General features: G+C 41.2%; 2 protein-coding genes across 2 annotated transcripts; one reads left to right on the top strand and one right to left on the bottom strand.

The window, feature by feature from the left end:
• Positions 1–129: 129 nt before the first annotated feature.
• Positions 130–6,309, top strand: nkrf (NFKB repressing factor). Its single transcript, XM_080774473.1, has 3 exons — positions 130–530; positions 1,560–1,685; positions 3,121–6,309. The coding sequence occupies exons 2-3, from the start codon at positions 1,595–1,597 to the stop codon at positions 5,412–5,414; spliced, it is 2,385 nt and encodes a 794-aa protein (XP_080630599.1). The 5' UTR covers positions 130–530; positions 1,560–1,594; the 3' UTR covers positions 5,415–6,309.
• Positions 6,310–6,380: 71 nt separating this feature from the next.
• On the bottom strand, positions 6,381–10,957 carry LOC308322968 (ubiquitin-conjugating enzyme E2 A). Its single transcript, XM_080774491.1, has 6 exons — positions 10,747–10,957; positions 9,849–9,929; positions 9,248–9,273; positions 8,287–8,376; positions 8,086–8,174; positions 6,381–7,373 (listed from the first exon to the last, which is right to left on the bottom strand). The coding sequence occupies exons 1-6, from the start codon at positions 10,788–10,790 to the stop codon at positions 7,245–7,247; spliced, it is 459 nt and encodes a 152-aa protein (XP_080630617.1). The 5' UTR covers positions 10,791–10,957; the 3' UTR covers positions 6,381–7,244.
• Between the last annotated feature and the right edge of the window lie 1,978 nt (positions 10,958–12,935).

Raw genomic sequence — 12,935 nt, 5'->3', positions numbered from 1 at the left:
ACTGAAAACCATGTGCAATACATTTTATTTCACAGACTGTAGAGGGCGCTAGGGTGCAGAAATGACCAGGGACTGCCTTCAGTTCAGATCGAGCAAAGCATTATGGGAAAGTGCGGTGACAATCACACGCCATGATTTTGACACTAGCGCTCGCACAGAAAATGGACGCTTCGGGGAAGTTTTCGTAACATTTCTTTTGCCGCTTTATACTTTTTTAGTTTGTTTTTGCTGCAATAGTTGACTCCGTAATTTTTGGCACGCACATCTCACGAACGGACTGCGCCACTGTCGGTGTGTCCGTAGACTGACGCGTTCACTGGGGGAGGGTGGGGAGTCAAAGCGACGGCTGCCTGGACTGTTAGCTTCAAGCTGCTACGCTAGCTAGCTAGCTGGCGGTCCGGTGTAACCAACACCATACCGTAGCTAAGCTAAGCTAACCCCCGTCCGGTACAAAAACCCCAACCAGAGAGCAACCACCAGCCAGGACGGAGGCGTTGGACAACCGGAGTAGGCTGCTGCTACTCCAAGAGGTAGGAAACCATTATCAATCGGCACATTTTATATTAACAACCCCAACATGGGGGCAGGGGGAAGAATATAACCCGTTTTCCGCTGTGAGAAGACGGCACTTCGTCGCTCGTCCGTGCGACGGTGTCGCGCGTTTAAAATAGCCGATCTACAAGCTCAATCTTAGTTGCCGGTGCGATTCGTTTTGAGCTTGTAGATCGGCTATTTTAAACGCAAAGGACCGTCGTACGAAGGAGCACAAGTTGGGCCTACTGCGTCACTCTGAGCAGGATTTTTTTAGGCCCGACACCACCACCAAATGAATACGTCCTTAATTCATGATTATCAGTCAAAATGATTAAATAAATAGGCCTCAAAGCAAAGCGTTTAGGCCTTGGCGGCCAGGGCTATGATCACCACGTACGGTCTTCACAGAGAACAATTGCTCATCGGCTAGATTGGACTTGTGTGTTGTTAAATCGTTGTTCAGAGCAATGATTGTAATTTCAAGGCCCCCGTTTGATAAGGCCTAAATATCCTTCATTTGATACAATGTTTGGAAATGGGAATCCAATCTACCAGGTAAAATCCTCAGTGTTTATTTAACTGTGGATTTACAATATAACCCATAAGGTCCTGAGACTCCTGGGTCCATGTTGCCTCCTAAATGTCTAGCTGGAAACCGGCTGCCCTCAAAGACCACTGGGGGTCCTGGACGGTGATTACAGCAGTGGGTTTCAAACTTTATTTTTAATGTAGCAGATCCCCATTTGACACTGTTTTGTGCCAGGGACCCCCAAATGAGAAGATTTATGTTTTATTATTCAAAAAAATTCCAAACATTTTTGAATAGCCAACAACATAATGGATAAAGTGGTTAAAATAATTTTGATGCTGTAACAATGTTTCTGGGGACCTCCAGGGGTTTCTGGGGGTGGGGGGATCCGTTTGAGAACCTTTTGGTTTATAGCTTATTATTTTCCAGACACACTATTTGCATTATGTATGTTTATATTATGGACTGTTATACTAAAAGTCTTCTTTCATAACAGATATGGCCCGGATGTGATTTGGAAGGTACTGGGTGATGGCAGAAGGGATTAACATAGGCGAAATGCCCTCCTTTGACCCGACTCCAAGTTCTGATGCAAAAAAGAGACCCAATTCATCTGATGGCAGTGAGTGTTGTATTTGTGCTACTCAGTCATTTGTGATGGCCCACTTTAGATAACATTTTCACTTTTAATGTAATAATCTAGCTATAACACAGGGAGGAAAATTCTGTCATATGTCACATTCCATATAAACTATATGAACTGCGTAAATTATTGCTCAATATAAGCAGCAAACTATTCGATACACTGTTCTAGCTGTGCACTATGTGTCAGGACATCATGTTTGACCCCCACATACTAGATTTGGGCTATTAAACTTGAATTAGATGTTTTTATCATGAGTTGAACTCTGCAGAGATTGAACAAGAAAGGCTCTTTTAAAAAAAAAACTTTCAGTTTTAAGTACTGTGCCAGCTGAATTAGTTTGAAGTGATTTTCATCTTATGTATTTCTGGTCAAAGACAGTTGGAAAATGATACATTTCGGTCATTTCCACTGGAATAAAATCCCAGTATAAATCCCACATGGGGCGGCAGTCACTAAGGGGTAGAGTGGCCAGTAGAGCAGTCGGATGGGAACCGTGAGGTTCCCAGTTCGATCTCGGGCTCCCCAAGTGTTTGAAGTGTCTAAGCAAGCAAGAATAGGTGAATCATGTAATACACAGCGCTATGTAAAGCACTTTGGATAAAAGCGCTATATGCACCATTTGGCATTTACATCAGCATCTGCCTTTGGTTTGGTTTTAACAGTAGATAAATGTAAAGTTCACAATCTACCAATTACTTATTGGAACAGACGTTTCACACATTGTTTATTTTGTTAATGAAAGGGAACTTACAAAAAGGACATGAGGGGTTTTGTATAATTTGCTTATGAAGAAGTATAACTTGTGCTCTAGTTTAGGAGATAGTCTTATATTATATAATTATACATCCGACAGTGCTTCACAACCATCTAACTAGTGAGTCTTATAATGCTACTGCGGAACATTATTTCCACTGGCAAGCCGTGTAGCTTGGCTCACCAGTTAGAAATGACTTCTGAACATGGTTACAACACCAGGGGAGCAGCTTCTGGTAACATAAGAATACAAACAACACCTAAATCAAACTGTCTGAAACATACTGGTATATATAGGTCAATAACTCTCTGGAATGCACTGCCCAAAAACATATTTTCTACAATACATAGCAAAATTACTTTCAAAAAGAATATCAAGATATACCTAGCCAATTTGCCAAGTACATAACTGTGATTTGTAAATCTGTTATTTTGATTTATAATGTGAATTTGTTCTTTGTATCTGTGTTCTTTGTAAAAAAAAATATATATATTATTTTTTTCTGTTTTAATTTTAAATTGTATTTTTAGCTGTACATTTGTATTGTATTTGTTTTATTCAGGACCCCAGGAAGACTAGAGGCTCAGTCATGTGTCTCTAATGGGGATCCTTCAATAAACATAAACATAACTATTACTTGTATCTTATTTATCACAGGAGACGAGCCCATGAGGAAAATGCCAGTATCAAAATTTGGTTCCAGGCCGCGGTTTGAGCCTGTGCACTTTGTCAGTGGTGGTAGCAGCGGTGGATCTGCTACTGATGAGAAGGAAAACGATAAGGAGCGCAGGAGGAGTGAGTCGTACGGTGCGAGACCGTGGGACTCGCAACACTCCACCTACAGCAGCAGTCGAGCTCAGGGTTCCTGCTCAAGACCGGCTTTTGACAGAGTGCCGTCATATACTAGTCCTGCCAATGCTTCTGACTCCTGGCGATCCAATAGTGATAGAGACAGGGATAGAGACAGAGACATACCCTCAGGTAGTGCGAGTGGCTTGGGCTACGGAGGCAGAGGATCCACGTCAAACTATATGGCAAAAACGCAGCAGGACTACACAGCCAGATATGAAGCCCACGGTTCTCGGAATACAGATGGCTATTCTCAACCCAGCAAAAATGACGTCTATGGAGGAGGGAATAGATCAGGTGGTTGGGGTGCAGGACATCAAGGCTTAGGCTTTGGGCATCAGGACCGGCCTTCCTCGAGCAGGCCATTCAGCAGAGTCTACAACAGTCCTGTAAGGAGCAGTCCCACCACACAGTCAGGGTTGTCATCAGCCTCTCATCAGCCCCTCGCCATAGCTCAATCAACAATGGATGAGAAGCAAAGGCTAGTGAACAGTGTGGCGGCTGCATTAGCCGTTTCTTTTAGAGACCCCATGTTCATGACTGGAACCGACTCGCCCAACTACAACTTCATGTTAAGCCGTAGCATCCAGGCCTGTAAAACCAACCCAGAGTACATTTATGTCAACCTCAAAGATATTCCTCATGCTGACTTGCCGAAGAACAGAAAAGTACCAACAGATGGCTATGCTTGTGAACTGAGATGTCAGTGTATATATCTAGCAACTGGATACTCGGGCAGCAAAAATGGGGCCAGGGACCGTGCCTCTGAGCAGGCTGTTAAACTCTTCCTGAAACCAGTTGAGGTGCGTGTTGTGCAGCGCAGATATAGATCATCAATCGTCACTGACATTGTGGTATGCCAGATGCATAGCCCTACACCACCCTTTTTACCTGCTCTCCGAAACCCTGAAGATAAGCCGACACCCAGCTCTAAAGGCCAATATGAGCCGGACAAACGGAAGCACTGGACAGAGTTTGTGGTTGTAGACAATGCTCACGATGCCATCTGCATACTAAACAACTCTGCTGCCTTTAATCGCATGAAGGTTGACTACAAATTTGACCCTGTACCCAACAGCAGTTGTTGGCTGTGTAGCGTATACTTGCAGGATGAACTGGTGGCACAAGCAAGGGGCACTAAGAAGAGCTCGAAACATAGTGCAGCTGAAGAGGCAGTGAGGAAACTTCGCATGAATCAGGCAGAAAGGCAACAGCAGCAGCTACAGCAGGAGCAGCAGCAGCAACAACAGCAGCAGTCACAGTATTCCAGAGGAAATTATCAATCAGATGCCTCTAGTGGACGCTGGGGGCAGCAGGCTGTCCGGAAGAAACACTTGAGTGAGTTGGTTATCCTTGAAAACTCAAATAATGCCATCTGTATCATTAATGATACAGCTCAGTTTAACAAAGTCGCTGCTGATTACAAGTTCACTGTCCTACCTGACCATCGCTGGAGATGTGAGGTTTACCTGGAGGGCCAGTATGTAGCTGCAGGCATTGGGCCCAAGAAAACGGTGAAACACCTTGCAGCAATGGAGGCCCTAACCACCTTGCGACAAACGCAGGCTGTGGTGAAATCAAACCTCAGGAAGGAGGGCCATGGTGACGCTATATCCCGTCATCAGATCCTGGCTCGTTCTGGTGAAGAGGCCATAAAGCAGGAGATAAAGGAGGACAACATTGGAAACCAACTGCTCCGCAAAATGGGTTGGAAAGGTGGTGGTTTAGGTCGTGATGGGGATGGCATTTCTGAGCCTATTAAGGTCAAAGAGCAGTTCTCCAGAGAAGGACTGGGTATGGACATGGACAAATCTACTGCAAACCAGCTCAGCAAGCGGGATATTGACGACATCATCCGTAATTATACCAATTCAGAACGCCAGGATGATCTGCGCTTCTCCACTGACCTCAACAATGATGAACGCAAGCAGATCCATCAGATATCTCAAAAGTATGGCCTACGAAGCAAGTCATATGGACAAGGCAGGCAACGTTTCCTTATTGTCAGTCGCAAAGTACACAAAGACCAACTCATTGGCCAGCTGTTGCAGGAAGGACAGGTGGGGCGATATGAGCTGGTGAAACCTCAGGCATCTCACTGATTTGCATGCAAAGCCCTACATTGTCGACTTGGAATTACAAATGACCCACAGGTTTAACAATAAAGCGTATACTTTGTTGTGAACTGTACAACGCATCAATAGGTATTTTTTAGAATCACCAGTTATTTTGGCATTCCTTTGCCATTAAATAGTATATTTAGCTGAAACAGGGGCTTTGGGGTAAACGCATTATTTTTATTGTCTTGTTTTGTCTCTTGCCATTCCACAAGTCCTGTATTTTGTTCACTTTTGCACACCAAGTTTGTGTAGAGTGCTTTGTGATGCCAGGTCCTGATGATTCAATTGTATCTTGATGAAAAAATATTGAGAAGGGCCAGGGAGGGTAAAAAAAATAATGTTACCAAAATGTCTGTTTTCTAACCAGTGTTTTCTTGCTACAAAAGGAACCCAACCAAATAGAGGGTATGCGTGTGACATCATCATACCTGGAATTATGGTTATATGCGGGAACGCCTACTGAATGGCAAAGAACTATTTTCTGACCTTGACAGCCCATACATCCAAACCGAAAAGTCCTGATTGCATTGAACAATGTTAAACTCACTTAATGCATGCGCATACCCTCTATAGTCTATCAGTTCCTCTGGGTTCTTTGCATCATGTGAACATTGATGAACTTGACGTGATATACAATGTTTAAAGACGAGGCAGGCAGTAACATTAACATACCCGTTTCTGTATTGATACATCTCTTTGCCGCAATACCACTTGCAGTGTTCTCTCAAACAGCAGAACACTCAACGCTGCCACCATCAGTTGGAAAAACAAATTTCACAGGCGAAATGTGTAAGCTGTGATCTTGCTCAATGTCGGATGTATTGTTTGTGGGTACAGTTTGTCTGCTCGTTTTCACAGCTGTAATAACTGAATAAATTAACTGATAAATATTCACGGGCTGAAATTGGACTATGGTTTTTAATTAAATGTACTGGAACATCAAAGGCAGACAATGTATATTTATTTTATTTACAATAAGAAAATGTACATTTTGTTACATGGGTTACCAGTGCAATTTTACATGTTGAAAACAGTGCCTTAGAAAATGGGACACATTAGACATGTTCAGACTGTGTAAACAAAATTTGAAAGCATTACAAGGTTTACACAATCCATGAAAATTGTAATTCTGCATGAAGCAAAATGTCTGGAAAAGTAAAGGGTTCTGGGTGAATGTTTAAGAGACATCCACATTCCAAGGCATGTCTCGTAAATGCACTGCAGATTAGATACAATGATCAGTATTCTAATCTGATGTACCCAAAAAGGCAATGATTGACAGCATGTTAAGAGGGATGTATGTCCATGCCACATAATGTTCTCTTATTGACCATACCCTCTCAAAGGCATTGGGGGGGTAAGGCCTAACAAATCAACCCATAGGAAAAACACCCTAGACTGCTAGACTAAATCTGCAGTCAGGATCCACGCAGCAAACCACACAGCAACCACATCAATGTTAATTACCATAATCATCCAAACACTTAAAATCAGCAGATACAAAAGTGAAAACTGTCTGGCTAAACGTGTTAAAATAAAAGTGGAGGGAGGTGCAGGGGCAAGTAACCCAGATATAACAAGGTACATTTACTTTACAAAATGCTATTGCCCAACAACAGCATTCTGTAGGAGGGAGGTGCTCCACAACACAAGAGCATACAAACTTAGCAACAGCTATGGGACAGACAAATATACTGATGAATTGAAAGGATGTGTCGTATCATATTTCTTGAGATTTTTTTTCTTCTCTGTGGTTCCTTTTGATTTGGGGCTGGGCATTGTTCATACTTTGAACAATCACATGGACATGGGTCAACAGTCACGCCAACTCTGTTCGACAATAGCAGAAACCCTCTTCTCATATTCCCGCTTGTTCTCCTGGTACAGCTGGGCTGCCTGGCTGTTGGCTGGGCTGTTGGGATTTGGCTCATCCAGTAAAGACTGGTTATACAACACAGAAAAGGACAGGAGTGAGGGTGGAAGAAATGTATTGCAATGATGTTCATCACTTGCATGAATCCGAGCGTTTGCATGATATAGCAGGTGAGACAGTCAGTAATATTATTAAATATATTCATATTTATGGTTTCTCTAGCCTAGACAATATTATATGCCGTCATTCAAAACAATCCGCACTGCTATTCTCTACTACACCAGTATCCGGAGAACTCACCAGTTTACCAACTCGCCACAGCGAAAATTCTTCGTTATGCTAACATGATGTCTTCATCAGTGTAGCTGCTACACTGATGAACTATAACATTTTGACATGCTACACTGTAGCATGTCAAACCCACAGATGTTAATTTCCAAAGTAATCAAATTATTTTGTGCTATTAAATGGTCAGCTAGATAATGATAAAAAGTTGAGTATGTGAATAGTGAATACCAATGATAGTAAGCCTACCTTCAGGATATTGTTTACTAATGAATTGTTTTGGTACTTTGGTTTGGTGTTTAAACTTTAGCATTCCTACTTCATCTAGTGTAAACTCTAAACAACTACTCTCTCTCTCTCTAATGAATCGGTAAACTGGTGAGTTCTCCGGTATCCCATACACTCACTAATTCGCCATGTCCAAACTATAGTTATCTACATATATATATACTGGATGCCTGCTATTAATCTGGTCAATGAGTCATGACAATATACCTGTATTGAAGTTAAGATTGAGGAGACATCATATGTTGGACTCCAACGATTCTGAAGAATGTCTAAGCATATACTGCCATCTGCGTAAACTGCAGAGGGGAGAGGGTAAAAAACAAATTCAGTCTTCAGATTAAATCAATTGCAATTGAAATGTCTCTTAATCTATTAATAATATAATGTCCCCTGCAAGCAACTACTTACCATTTGGATGAAACATTTTGGAGACAAAACGCACTGTCGGAGGTTTATTTGGATATTCTTCTGTAAATTCAATGGTGAGTTTAAAAGTTCCTGCAGGGAAAACAAAACAATATTAAGTATTAAAAATACATACAGAACAAAGCATGCTCAATTTCTAATTACATACTATATTATATATATATATACATACAGTACAGTGTATATATATATATATATATATATATATATATATATATATACACACACACACATGTATGTATGTTACAGTACAGTTTCAGTGTGGAAAAAACAGAATAGGTAGCGTCCATTTTTTTGACGTTGCGGTGGAAGGCCACGGCTGAGTGTCTTTGAGGCCCGGGTGGCGATTATTGGCGATTGCACCCTTCCGTTCGTCTTTTATGTTTTTAAGCCGGGGCCGCACGCACGTTTTCCCCGGTCTTGTTCCTTCCGATCCGGTGGAACAGTCAATCCCTGCTGGACCTATGCCGGCCTCTTTGGCCGAAAACGCTCTATTTTTCTCTTGTACTGGCTTCCCACATTTACTGTAACATACAGTGTGTGTGTGTGTGTGTGTGTGTGTGTGTGTGTGTGTGCGTGTGTGTGTGTGTGTATGTATGTAAAAAAAGTTGATTGCTATAGTAAGATTGCTCCGTTACAAAAATGTGTCTTGGTACAGTTGTAGAACTAAAAAGACAACACTCGCACACTGTAGGCTCCAGTTGTAGGATCTCTTTTATTGCACCTGAGTGTTGCTGTGACATACAGGCTCTCTCCCTTACTCAGACTGAAGTGAATACAAAGCACCTGCTTACCACCTGCCCAATCTATCTATAACATGGTGAAGTTGTAGACCAAAATGTTTGCCAGATTTTTGCTATATTAAGATTACAAAATGTGTCTTGGTACAGTAGCGACAAGTTAATTTAAGGGTGAAGGGATTTGAAACATAAAGAAGACTAACCATCTTCAAAAGGTGTTCCCTCTGGTCTAAAAGAAAAGAGACAAGATTTGAGTGAATACATTTGAAAGAGTACCTTTTAATTAATTAAAGAAAAGAGACAAGATTTGAGTGAATACATTTGAAAGAGTACTTTTTAATTAATTAAGTTTCCATATCTCAAAATGAAAAGCTCCTACTTTAGTTACACCGTTACAGACATCAACTATACAATAATAATAAAAAACATCAACTATAGCTTTAATCATGCATGTACAATAATATAGGTGTATAATAAAAAATGAAGAAAATGTATAAAATATTACCCACGGCACACACTGCCCAACCTGCATGGTACAAGAGCAAACTTGATTAAGAAAGCAACCTTTCAGCCACTAAGGGAGGAAGGTCTTTCTGTAGTGACCAAAACATTGCGTTCCAAATAAAGTTTAGTCTTGTACAATGCAGGTTGGACAGTGTGTAGGTATTTTTTTTTATATTATTTTCCTCGTTCATTATGTGTCGTGCCTACATGGACCTGTCAAGAGACTTTTAATCTAGTTGTTTAAGCTTTTTAACAATGGTATAGATTATTTGTCTACCTATATCATTCATTGCCACTTACCCAAAAATGACAGCATTCCATACCATGATATTATTTTCCGATGGAGCACCACTTACTCCAGCTGGAGGATCTTCTTGCAGCCTGACAAAATACAGTAAATAGAATTGAGATGAAGAGGTAATTTACTGTTTACGGTGTAATCATTAGCCTCAAAGGAGGCTTAATTTAGAACATCACTATGTTGTGTAGTTCTGGAGGTGTTCTAACCATATATAAATAACCAAGATTACATACTAGGGTAACTGTAAGTATGCAGAACATAATAAAATGTACATTTACACATTCAGTGTAATTTATACACCGTATACCAGTGTGGCTTGTCAAATAGAACAGATATACAAGCTAACATTACAGCTTGTAGAATCTGTTCTTTTTGACACGCTAACATAAGCTTAAACATAACAAAGTATATGAATGTGTTATGGATGCATAGTTATGCTATAATAGTTAACGTCATTGCCCTCCAGTCCTCTTAGCTAACGTTAGCTTCTTAGCTATCGTCGTCTCTTCTCTGACACAAGTAAACAACATATTCTACACCTACATTTTATGAATACTATTGGTACAAAAAGACACAGACAATGTTACAATCGATGTTATTATGTACTTGTTGTGTCCATACTTGTAGACACAAGACACTGTCTGTCGTGTCTGCTGGGCTAAAGCCTTTTAATACACTCACAATTCACCGTATGTCGGTGTGGCGGGTCAATAATAGCCGATCTAAAAGCTCACCACGCGTAATGCCCGCGACGCGTTGTGAGCTTGTAGATTGGCTATATTCGGTGCGCGACGCAGCCGTACGACGGAGAGTACGCCGTAAACGTTAGCGAGCTTGCTTTTAACGGTCGCTAGCGTTAGCTTTAGCTCTCGTTATTTTTTGTGTGTGCTTACTTACCGTTTAAAATCTCTCATTAAACGTCTTCTTGCCGGGGTTGACATTCTAATTCACGTAGAGGTAGAAGTCGTCGCATAAACTTGTGGCGATTGGCGTTTGAGAAAATGTGTTTACTTATTTGTAAAATAAATTCCAATAAATGCTACCTAGCTAACCTAGCTAAAGGTTGCTAGTTTTCTCAGTCACATATTTTTTTCGGCTACTGCCTCCACTGGTATCAACTTCTCAAGTGATAGGACGATACCACTACGGGTGGTGGGGTGGTACGGCGATTTCAACATCGACCAGCCCTCACGTTAAATTATTTAGACATTACTGTATGCACATTTACTAACAACAGTAGAGCTTAGACAAACATAGCAACATAACAATTTAAATAAATTGACAGCTTATATTTCAGAATAAAATGTGTACACTACATGTACACCCCTGTTTTTAAAACGTGTATAATTCCCGTAAAACATTGCGTCATAACTTTAGCACTCATATTTACCGGTTACTTTTGATTGATTGAAATATTTATTAACAGTTTTCAGAATTACAGTACAATTCAAGCACAACTCAATACAAAGACTGTTCTGTGAGTGGATATTATGGATAACTATTCTCTCCCTCTCTCTCTCTCTCATATATCTCACACGTTATACATTCGCGTGTGTGAGTGAGTATAGATCGGCGACCCGTTTCCTACCTGCTGCTCCATTTTTCTGTCAAACCACCACCTCGATCATTTAATTATTTAATATCTCCGACCGACGGCGACAGTCAATGATCAAGCTCGGCTATAGGTGGCTAACATAACAAACTAGCCTGCAACATAAAACCTCTATTTATTTACTGCAGAGAGAACACATGTTTGCAGTTTGCCTGATGATCACTTGTCAGTTCAGTTGTCACTCTTGTGGTGTTTCCACATCTCCCTTCTTCCATGACCATAAGGATATAATATGTGATGTCCACGTGCGTCGTGCACAACTCCACTCATCTAGTAAGTTGTAAACATTGCCAACATGCATCGCGCCCGTTCTTTTAACGAGCCGTGTGTTACCATAAAGTTGTTTTACTTTAAACACACAAATGAACAAACACCCGCACACTGTCTTCAAATGCAGTGACCAACTTTTATTTCAGGGATACAGAAACGTTTCGGCCTATAGTATGCGCCGGTCACTGCATTTGAAGACAGTGTGCGGGTGTTTCATAATCGATGCGTTTGCGTTTGCTGTTGATTTTCCTCTGAAGGCATGATCCAGGCAATGTTGCCTGTTAGCTAGCTTCACGCGTTGATATTCATTCATCTTTCATCAGCCAACACTCCCCACTCACAGGTAGTACCCCCCCCCCCAGAGAGGGCCTTAGTCCTACTCCTCCTCCCAGCCCAAATGTCACCTTCGAAAGCAAAAAAAGTGTTTTTTGACTGGGGGGTCATATTTTGACAGCAGGAATTGCCTGTCATAATTTGACCCCCCAGTATCAGGATGTATTAGGATGTTGATATTCATTCATCAGCCAACACTCCCCACTCACAGGTCACCGGTAGTACCGAAAAGGTCTAGGCTGAAGCTGAAGCTTATTTTAAGAAAAAAAACTCATCTAGTAAGTTGTTAACTGTAGGAAATGTTGAGACATCCAGGAGTGAATGTCGGCCAAGCAAGCTTTGAGGGAGGAAAGGGTCAGAGGCTTTGATATGACTGAGGTCTGGATACAGCTGGACTAGAGTCCTGGCTGAGTGAGGAAGAGTCTAGTCTGTGGGCATGTTATTCTGTGGAGGAGGAGGCAAATAATCTGAAGCCTGTTCCCTAGGAAATGTTGCAACACTTTAAATTCATTGTGTATTAGGAGGACTCAAAGTTACCATGCAAATTAAGGCACAGTCAGCAGGAACTCTCATTTCTCCAGACCTCCAGAACATGCAGTGGTGTACAGTGTACTGAATGTATAAGGACATGTGGAAATGTAGAAACTGTAAAAATGCTAAAATAGCAGAAATAGCAGATGCATTGTAAACTTTGTAGATCTGCTAGTTCTGCTATTTTTAAACTTTAAGCTAACGGTTTGAAACTGAACATTTTTCAACATAAAATTATGACCATTATGCCAAATAATTATCTGAAATAATTGTGATTAGGTGATTACATAATAATTATGAAAAGCACAGAACTCAGGTGACGCAGTGGTAAAGTGCCTGC

The sequence above is a fragment of the Protomyctophum bolini genome (assembly GCF_963924005.1).
Source record: "Protomyctophum bolini genome assembly, chromosome: 10".
Lineage (NCBI taxonomy): Eukaryota > Metazoa > Chordata > Actinopteri > Myctophiformes > Myctophidae > Protomyctophum > Protomyctophum bolini.
This window is presented reverse-complemented; position numbering and strand designations above follow the sequence as displayed.

Coding starts and splice junctions, on each gene's coding strand:
- nkrf (XM_080774473.1), top strand. CDS start 1,595: ATGGCAGAAGGGATTAACATAGGCGAAATGCCCTCCTTTGACCCGACT. Junction 1,686..3,120: donor ACCCAATTCATCTGATGGCA/GTGAGTGTTGTA, acceptor TATTTATCACAG/GAGACGAGCCCATGAGGAAA.
- LOC308322968 (XM_080774491.1), bottom strand. CDS start 10,790: ATGTCAACCCCGGCAAGAAGACGTTTAATGAGAGATTTTAAACG. Junction 9,274..9,848: donor TGGAATGCTGTCATTTTTGG/GTAAGTGGCAAT, acceptor CTTTTCTTTTAG/ACCAGAGGGAACACCTTTTG. Junction 8,377..9,247: donor GGGAACACCTTTTGAAGATG/GTTAGTCTTCTT, acceptor TTTTCCCTGCAG/GAACTTTTAAACTCACCATT.